Below are 10,594 nucleotides of genomic sequence, written 5' to 3' on the forward strand. Positions count from 1 at the left end.
GATGGGACGTCCCAAAAAGGAAACTGTATACAATCGAATGAGACAGAGGGAGTAATTCATTGCACACACACCAAACAATCAATTTTTTTTTGTAGGGCGCACTTAAGTGACAGACTCTGGTACAGAAGGAATAATCACAAATTCTGCTCCCTTCGGAACTTGAACCTGTGACTAAGAGAATACAAATCCCTCTTTAACCAGTTGAACCAACCCTTGCAGACAATTTTTATTTGAATTATCAGGGTTCGTCATAATACAATTTTAAATTATTATCGGATAAATAATTAATTTAATTTAGTTTACATTTTATTTTGATTAGTAAGAATATAATCTTATTTTAAAAATTTCATATATATATATATATATATATATATTAATATTGTTGAAGAATTATATTTATTATCGAAAATTATAGCATATAAATTGTTTTTTTCGATGAATATTAGTTCAATAAAGTTTTATTGTCCAAACAAATTACTAGCAAGATGCATAATGAATAATTATAATTTTTATGGAAAAATCAACTAAACACCACGTAGAAATCTCAAAATACCAATATATATTATATGTGATTGTGTAGGTTGTATCCGAACAAAACCCAATTATCATATCCATGCTGCAGTAATATATCGACAAAATTAGTAATAGTGATTAAAAGAGCGATCAAGAGTTTGAATAAATTTATAAATTCGATACAAATATCATAAATTACATAAAAAGTTATCAATAGAATCGTACATCTGTAGCCAGTAGGCTATAGGTGTTCCATAAAAATCATGCTAACATTGTCCTCAGCCTTCAAACATAAATTATGATTTGCTCTATATTTGTGTAAAATATGAATTAGGATTTTGAACTTTTAACTCGATAGTAAAAAAGTAATAAAATTCATATACTAATTAATTTATAACATGACAATATATACCATACATCTCAATTTTAACTTAACTATGGTTATGGACTAGTGAGATTGGGTTCTTTAAATATAATTATTTAAAGTTACGTGCATTATCCCGTAATAAATATACTACTATGGTTAAATTGAAAAAAACATGACACTTAGTATACTTTTTTTTAAGTAATCAAGTCTAATAAATAATAGAGAAAGGGTGAGGGCAAAAAGGAAGGGAGAGAGAAAGAGATAGGGAAATAGGGAAGAGAGAGAGAGAGTGTGTGTGTGTGAGTGAGAGTGAGAGAAAGAGCGAGGGAGAGAGAGGAGATCGGATGCAGTGGTACGTGGTGGCATCGCTACTCACGGTCCTCACAAGCTCCCAGGTCTTCTATCCCTAACTAACCTCCTTTTTCCTAATTCTGCTTTGCTTTATTTGCAATCTCTACATACATTTTGCTTATACATATTTTCGATGTATATCAGTCTATAATGATTATTCAACTGATTAGTTCATTGTCTAGCTTAATTGAACTGAATCTGTCATTTTGAACTCTGATGTTCCATTTTAACTCTTTTTTAGCGACGTCATTATTCGAAATGTTACAGTATTACCGGTGCCTTTTGCTTTCTATAGTCTTAATTAGGGTCATTTAGATGCTTAAAATGTTTTGAAACAATTTCTTTATAATGCCTCTTTTCCATCCTGGGGCCTTTTTGCATCGAAGTAAATACGATTGATTTCCTACTTTCTTTGTTATCGTTGGCAGGGAATTCTAACTACTTTATCACAGACCGACGGGACTTATAAATATGATTACGCAACTGTCCCTTTTCTTGCTGAAGTTTTTAAGGTACCTTATTACATCGACATAGAATGCTACATTACATTGTGGTAATCAATTTTTAATCACATTAACATGCTCAATTTTGCAGCTTCTCGTGTCTGGTATTCTTTTACGCAGAGAGTTTTTAAAGTTACCTCCGCCGTTGATGACCAAAGAATGGAAGACTATTAGTTTATACCCTATACCTTCTATTATATACCTTATCCACAATAATGTTCAGTTTGCTACCTTAACATATGTTGATACATCCACATACCAGATTATGGGCAATCTCAAAATTGTTACGACAGCAGTATTATTCAGGTGCTGTATATTCTGATTTTTTTTTAAATCCCATTTTCGTCTGCCCTATATGTCAGAGTATTTATCAACTTAATGTTTCAGGCTCTTTCTGAGGAGGAAGCTATCTAATCTGCAGTGGATGGCAATTTTCCTGTTGGCTATAGGAACAACTACAAGCCAGGTGCACTGGAATTGCCATTTATGTTTAATTCTGTTCTCTTTATTTGATATATCATATATGCCGTCAACTGTATTGGTAACAGTTTTTAAGTATGCATCGCGCACATGCCAAAAGTGAATGGTGAAATATCTTATAAGAATATAGGTGACATGAGAAGGATCTTAGTCCATGAACATGGTTCTAATTACTTACCAAAATCTTAATTGAAGGCTACTGAGCTATTGTAGATGTGCTATTATAGTGACTAGTTTTAAGCTACACACGTGTCAACTACTCATCTGAATATATTCCCGTAACTAGTGACTTCCATTGTTTATTTTGAGAGTGATGATTCACAGGTTCTTTCATACTTGGATATTTAAATTATATTCAGCGGCACGTAAAATTGCACTGAATTACTAAATCACATAGTTTTAAATTGCAAATAAAATTTTTCCTATGCATTATAAAGAGATGGTATTTTTGAGACAGCACCTGTACAATTATTACAATTTACATATTGGTTAGTTTTTATATCTTAGGTATCTGGTAACAGCCATATGAATTCTTACTTAAATTCACTCTTTTATCTGTTGTTGACGCATTTCTTCTGGCAAGATTAAAAGATACCATGCGACGATTTCTCTATTTTGTCGCCTGTATTATAGGTCAAAGGATGTGGAGAGGCTTCATGTGATTCACTTTTCTCATCACCAATTCCTGGTTACATGCTGGGGGTGCTGTCTGCATGTCTCTCTGCATTGGCTGGCATTTATACAGAATTTTTGTTGAAGAAAAAGAATGATTCATTATATTGGCAGAATGTTCAGTTATACATGTACGTTTCTTTCTTTGAGCTATAGAAGTCAGTATAAGATGTCACAACAATGAACATCATTCCTCGGCAGTCGCATGCATACCATAGTTATGATCATCAAAATATTAAGCAGTGAATCCAAAATAGTAGGTATATTTAAATCTGTAAATTGTTTACAAATCTGTTTCATAATTAAAAGAAATGCTGGAGTAAGTTACAGTAAAAATTATTGTACCTAGATATTTTCGATGCATTAATTTTGTTAGTCAAGATAAATGGAGACTTTTCACGAACTCGAAGTTTGTAAAATTGATTTTCCATTCTGAAACTGAGTTTAACATTATTTTCTTATACTCTCATATTCTCATCAAATAATATCTTCTTCTCTTATCTAACACAAGTGGGGTACTACGAAGTTTCAACTTCTTGTTACATACATCAAGGTTTCATCTCTTCGTTTCTTTTAGGCTATAATTATTCATTCCTTCAAGTCAGCCACCCAAAATAATAAACTACTCATTCCGTCCCTTTTTAGTTGTCCACTTTGAAAATTGAACGCGTATTAAGAAACTTCAAGTGTTATGTTTGTTTTCCCTTCATACCCATAATTAATGCATTAGTTCTATGAGTATAGAAAGAAAAGTTAATATTGGAAATAACAAATAAATGAGGGTATTATGGTAAAAATGATCATAAATTTGTGTTGGATGAAGAGATGGACAACTAATTTGGAACAATTTTTTTTTTCTTTCAAAATGGAGTACTAAATAGGGACCGAGTGAGTAATACAGTTACAACTTTTTGCAATATGGTGACCCACATGGAAAAGAAAGATTTCACGCGGGTAGGAGTAAACCAATATCAGCAATCAGCATTAATCAATTTTGTGGCAATTGACTGAAGTTCCTTTGTTTATCTGATTGAAAGAACACTATGTACACACCACATATACTAATTTGGGTTTTTTTAAGAATCTTGGAATATAAACTAATGTGAGAAACTTTGGTGAGGTGCTTTTTGTTGGAGAATTAATTTAACCATTCTAATATTCAGGTTTGGGGCAATTTTCAACTTGACACGACTTATCATGGATGATTTTAGAGGAGGATTTGAGAAAGGGCCATGGTGGCAACGTCTTTTCAATGGATACAATATAATAACATGGATGGTGGTGTTAAATCTTGGCTCCACTGGTCTATTAGTTTCATGGTTAATGAAGTATGCGGATAATATTGTGAAGGTGCTATCCTATTATCTTTATTCTATTTCTGTTAACTTATTTTGTTATTGTATATTGTATGCCCATGCACATGATGCACTTTAAAAGATGCCTAGGTGTATTTCAAAAATAAAAATAAAAATGCATAGGTGTACATCTGTTTGTATGAAACGACTTGGTCAACTATGTTACTGGACAAATTTATGTCTGCATAATTTTTATTAAACCAGATATACATCATACGATGTATGTCTTTCACCTCAAAATTCCAGTTTCTTGGAAGAGCTGAGAACTTGGTCAATCAGTTTTACTGATAAAGTGAACTATAGGGTTATCAAGGGAACAAGAATAAGTACCTCTTATGGTTGAAGATCTTTACTCTTTGATATCTCTCGGATGGTCTTTAATGTTGAGGTTTTGTTGGCCATCAGTGTCACATGTATTTCTAGTAACTTCACTTGTAAGTTGGAAGGATCTTGGTACCTCCCAAACGATTTATCTATGGAAATATGCAACATATTTGGACAAAGAAGTCAGAAATTCACTTGCTCTTCCTATATTTTGGAGCATAAAAAAGATGTCTGAGACTTGGAAAGGCCTAATGTTTTTTCCTCCTTCCAAAGAGTTGTTATTTTAAAAGCTTAGGGAAAATTCTCTGGTGGAGAAATTGAGGTGCTTTATTCTTTCGGTCTTACCATAGCTATTTTGGGCTTCATCTACGTGGTGTTATAGTTTTATTGTTTTTTTTTTGTCATTTTCATGTTAATTAAAATAAACATCATTTGGAAATGTTTTGGAAATATTATACGTTGTTCCGTCCGCTATCTATAAAATCTGTTACTCGTTTTATTCTTTTAGGTGTATTCAACATCTATGGCCATGCTGCTGACAATGATTCTCTCTATAATCCTCTTCAATTTCAAACCCACTTTACAGGCAAGCTTCTAACTGACTTTCTTTCTATTTTTGCTTTTAAGATCAATATTTGTTTCATTATATATCAACAATTTCGGTATACAGCCACAGTTGTATATCTTCAATTTGAGTCCAAGTGATATTTCACAGTTTTCTACAACCTCCGTCCCAAAATAGTTGTCACATTTCTATTTTTGTTGGTCACATTGACTAAGTTTTGACCAAAGATTATAAGTTAATCACTCATTATTTTAAAAAACAGAAAATTACATCTTAAAATAGATTAAAAGTTATTTCCGGTGACATATTTTTTTTATTTTGTCAATTGATAAAATATTAATAAATTTCAGTCAAACTTTAGTCAATTTGACCGGCACAAAACCAAATGTGACAACTATTTTGGGACGGAGGGAGTATGTTTTAAGGCAGACGTTTTTTTTTACCAAGAGCACCCCTATTTCAGACACCTTAGCTATGTTTGATAGCTAAAGGTATACCTTTCCGCTTGTTTCATAGCGGAAGGTAAGTTTCAGCTTCTAATTCCCTTTTTATATTATTCATAAACCATATAAGATTCGCTTGCTAAAAGATGTTCTATATCCAACTGTGGCTGTAGACCTGCCCCCATTTATAATTCTTTGGGTGCATATATCATTATTTGTGAGTGCTGCTGCTGCACCCCGTAGATGAATGTGTGTGTGTATCTATATTTATATTTATGTATATTTATGTATATATGTATGAACTTTCTGTTCTGAGTGGGGGTATGGTGAACTGAACCAGACAATGCTGCTTTGCATCATCCGAATTCCTAAGATTAGTTTTTACACAACATATATCTTATTTTCAAATCGAGGTGCAAATATGTGTTACTCATACTCATACTATTGTTATTCTTTACTATTAGGTAATGTTTGTGTCATGAAAAGATGATGATGAATTCTTTGAATCTATCTATCTTAGCTTTCACAGTCCATATTTATGCTTATATGCTATTACATTGTTCAGATGAGAGCTTTATTAATTTTTTTTTACCTTAGTATATCTGTTTTGTTATCAAATGTATGTATACATGTTGGTTTTTGTGTTTTGGTGATAACTAATTATTGACAATCAGCATGTCTATTTTGTTGCTTCTGCAGCTCTTTTTGGGTATAATTGTCTGCATCATGTCTGTACACATGTATTTTGCACCTCCAAACATGCTCGTGGATTTGCCTGTGCCAATGAAGGCAGTTCCAGAGGATGTAGTCGAAGTCTCCATTGATCGAAAAACAGATTTATAAGGTTATATCTGCATTGACCAATCATATATTCTGGTATGTCTGTATTCCATTTTCTCTCAAACGATAATGTACTAATCTGTTATCTGTTGGGATGAAATTCATTTTTCCTGCATGAAGGACATAACTTCAATGCAATCTGACGTGTTATGTAAAAAAGTACTCCCTCTGTCGCATTTTAACTGCTTTTTTAGAGAGATGCACACAAACCAATTTTTACATTTATTGAGGTGTTTATTTGAATACTTTTACATAGCTACCCCTCATAAAGTCAAACTAAGCTACTATCTGTATTGCATAGAAAATATAAGATGCATTAATGAGGGGCAAAATTGAAATTCACCTACCAAATAGTGTATGAAAACAAGAAAAAGTCACTTATTTTGGGACAACAATCAAATTCTAAAAAGGCTGTTAAAATGGGACGGAGGGAGTATTTAGGAATGGTTATAACAAAGTTAAAATTTAGAAATATTGGAATTGCTTGATTATTACGATTATGCTTATTTGTATATGTGAATATTAGCTTGACCTTGTATACATGGACCTCATTGGCATGGTTTAATCAGGACTATCAGTAACTACCTAACTCTGTCTACAAACTACTTGGAAACAAACCAAAAGGGATTTTCTATATAATTAACAAGCTCTCCAAGATCCACAAGGTTGTTTTTCTTTTTCTCTCCTTTCCGTAGCATCTTATGGTGGTTTATAAATTAGACTTTGTTGTTTTCTTCAATCCTACAAGTATAGTTATGATGTTCTCTGTACATGCATTTTGATTCCGTAGGCACTACAACTTTGCCATATACAATTTTATGTTATCTGGACCCCTCATTTCACCTCGAGTACCTGTGTCATCCACTCGTTACCAGGACATGGATATGGTCCATATGGACACTTAATATTGCACTTTGGGTGAACAATATACAATTTTTTTTATATATTTCCAAATCCGACATTTAGACATGTTTACACTGTTAGTTGAGCTTGGGTATTATACATATTACGTGCCGTCTCCGTTAATACATACTCATATGTCACTGCATTGACATTAAACACAGCTGTAGTTAAGCCCACTATATATGATATAGAGACCGGGCTCTTTGGAGTCATCATTTTGTATATGACTGATATGTGTACATGTAATACGCATAGAGAGAGTTTTCACCACTTTGCATCCTCTATTTTGTGGATAACTGACACCAAGGTCGCTGTTAAGAAAAAATTGACAACAGAAAGGCTGCAGATCAGGCATCTAAAGTAACGAGGAATACGGTAATTGGGGTTTGGGCCTTGGGGGGGGGGGGCACAAGTCTTACTGTGTTCTTGTAAGATTTATTTAAAATTTTAAACTGTAAAATAGAAAGGAAAATAAAAATAAAAATAAAAATATAACTAATAGTATTGCTCCTGCCCTTCTATTAGAAAATTATTGTCCTGAAGAGCAAAAACTCCCAGAAATTAGGATAACATGAACAAGAGCATCTTTCAGATTTTGACTGTACGTCAGTCGTCATGAACGCTGCCACAGCTCGCTGTTACTGTTGCCATCACGTAACAACGAAATAGCATTGGTATTATATCTAATGCGACCAGCAATCAGAAGTCCATTTCTACAATTAGGAGCAATCTTTGTCAGTAATGGATGGCTACCCTAATCCATGGTTCATGTATGCACTAATGTACATATTAATTGACCTGAGTTATATGTTAGAAGCTCATATGTGGACCACAATTTGCTGGGGAGTAAATGCAGAATTAACAGGGAAGCTAACAATATAGACTGAATTCACTAGAGTGACTGATAATTAACAAGGATAATCTGGCATTCGAGAGGCCAGTCTCTCCACATAAGAATAACAATACTCAGCTCACAGATAACCCTACACTTCTTTTCCCCATCCTTTAACCAACCCTATCTGCCTTGGTGCTTTGACCTCTTTGCCCTTGGACACGTGTTGACTGCTCAGCAATAGTGTCCCTGCCTCTTTTACCAATCTGCCCTTGATTAAACTTCTTTTTCCTTGAATACACTAACGGTCCTGTAGCTGGTAGTCTGGTACCGAGTGTATCACATACTGCTAAATAATTATTATCAACTTAAAAGCTTATGTTGAATTTTGCATCTATGCTTGGCAACTTGGTCTAGTTGTTAACGGTTGATTCAGTCTAGATGTCTATGTAATTGTGGATAACCATGCTGAATTGCTGAGTGATGTTCCACAGTCATTCTCTAAAATCTTTTGAGAAGTTAAATTTCCGGGTCATGTCAACTTTTATTTATATATATATGCATCAGAATTTTGGTGTAGGTATGTGGCTTTTATGGTTATCCTGAAGGTTCTATATTGTGGATTAAAGCACAACATAAAACTAGATTACATTGTTTTCTCAGAATTTTGGCTCTTTACGTTGCGGCATAAACCACATAAGTGTAGAAAAATTCAGTTGAATATCACATAAAACTATATCCAGTGTCATTTATTATTTTACTGTTTGTATATTAAGATGTTATCAATATGGATGCTATTATAGTTATTAAATGTATTGAGAAAACAGGCATATTTGTGAAGTCCTCAAGGATTACTGCTTTGTTTGTATCATTTGTACTGTATTTTGTTCAACTTTTAAGCTTTTATTGTGAAAATAGAAAATTTTATCATACATTGCTGAGCCATTGCTTTCTCCACTTTAATTCCATACCTGCCTCGACAATGCCACTTATAGTAGATACACATCCACTCTCCCTCACTCTGTATCTGAAATCTATAAATAGGTCATGTTGGTTATTGTATTGTTTACTAAATTTACTTAAGACAGCAAACATTTTGTAGCAAGATAAGGTAACTAGACATGAACAGGGACGGTATTAAATCCATGGCTCGTTCGTTACTTGGTGTGGTTAGACCTGGAAATATGGGCCCAAAACCATATATCCAGTCCAAACCGAACCAATTTTTAAAATTTGGTCCAACAAAAAACCACATATTTTATTTGGATATGGTTGGTTTTGAAGTCATCTTTTTTATCCAAAATATGGACCAAATATGGATCAAATACATGATACCCATATTTCAAATACATGACTAGTGGAGTTGGACGTGTTGTGTACAATCTAGTACCTCTATTGCGAATGGTGTGAGTGGTGCTGGTTATAATGCTTGTTCATATCTACCAAGCCACCAGCTCCAAGATATGATAACTGCCTGTATGCTTTGAAGCCGTACCACCAAAATGTGCTTCTGAATACTCGCAACGAAATATTATCTTTGAATCAACTTCTGGAATAACTCAAGTTCAGCAGAATACTAAGAAGTGCTATTTCCTGATACTAAGAGCCGTATGTGCAACCAGTCGACGGCTTCATTTTCGCCAGTATATAATTAATTAAAATTTTAAGAAAGATCGTAAAGTTAATACAGTTATTACTGCCAGTACCCGGTCAATTTTTATTTTTTAAGTTGTATGTATTTAATATTCAGGAATATTAAGTCCTGCAATGTCAGAATTGCAAGTTAGTTATGTTCTTGATTGGATTTGGATGATTACAAAGTTATATGGTTCTCTTCATTGTTTATGTCACTTATGTGTATGAATGTATGCCTGCCTGTTTCTGCATGATATCTAATATTAGGAAATTCACCATTTATTGATGATGGTATTGCATCATGACATTTATGCAGGTCTACTGTTTGGGAGTCCTGAGCTTAAGATGGAATGTTTTGGTGTTTCAAAGGACAAGAAGAAGAGTGTGAACCTTCAGGACCATCCACCCACAGCATTGCCAGAAGCACCAGCCCAACTCTGTTTTTACCAACTCTGTTTTGCCAACTCTGTTTTTACCTTTTGTTACTATTTGATTAACAGGTTCTTGAAGTTTATTAGCATCAAAACATGGCACTGAGCTACTCAAGTATTTTAAGATAATTATATTAAATCGTACTTATTATTATTATATTAATTACTTTTGTAGCAATTATATGGATGTATGACTTTTTTCAGTTTAACCCGGTTCTCTATTCATTTCAAACCAAATTATAACCATATTTGATATAATATAGTTAAAATATGGTTCTAGTTTATAAACCAATCCAAATCCATATTAATCAACCAAAATTGGTCCAAAACCATATTCCGCCAGGTTTACTGGTTGTGGGTGGTGGCAGTGGTATGGAGAA

At 33.4% G+C, this 10,594-nt stretch overlaps 1 protein-coding gene across 1 annotated transcript; it reads left to right on the forward strand.

The window, feature by feature from the left end:
- The first annotated feature begins 1,096 nt into the window (after window positions 1-1,096).
- On the forward strand, window positions 1,097-10,392 carry LOC108203927 (CMP-sialic acid transporter 1-like). Its single transcript, XM_017373130.2, has 9 exons — window positions 1,097-1,275; window positions 1,660-1,743; window positions 1,826-2,040; window positions 2,122-2,200; window positions 2,848-3,017; window positions 4,050-4,236; window positions 5,074-5,151; window positions 6,273-6,449; window positions 10,100-10,392. The coding sequence occupies exons 1-8, from the start codon at window positions 1,225-1,227 to the stop codon at window positions 6,414-6,416; spliced, it is 1,008 nt and encodes a 335-aa protein (XP_017228619.1). The 5' UTR covers window positions 1,097-1,224; the 3' UTR covers window positions 6,417-6,449; window positions 10,100-10,392.
- Window positions 10,393-10,594: the final 202 nt, after the last annotated feature.

Source organism: Daucus carota, chromosome 5 (genome assembly GCF_001625215.2).
Source record: "Daucus carota subsp. sativus chromosome 5, DH1 v3.0, whole genome shotgun sequence".
NCBI classification, from domain to species: domain Eukaryota; kingdom Viridiplantae; phylum Streptophyta; class Magnoliopsida; order Apiales; family Apiaceae; genus Daucus; species Daucus carota.

Bases quoted from the DNA above. Each gene is read 5' to 3' on its own strand.
- LOC108203927 (XM_017373130.2), top strand. From the start codon at position 1,225: ATGCAGTGGTACGTGGTGGCATCGCTACTCACGGTCCTCACAAGCTCC. The intron at 1,276-1,659 runs GTCTTCTATCCC...TATCGTTGGCAG, and splicing joins CGGTCCTCACAAGCTCCCAG to GGAATTCTAACTACTTTATC. The intron at 3,018-4,049 runs GTACGTTTCTTT...TCTAATATTCAG, and splicing joins CAGAATGTTCAGTTATACAT to GTTTGGGGCAATTTTCAACT.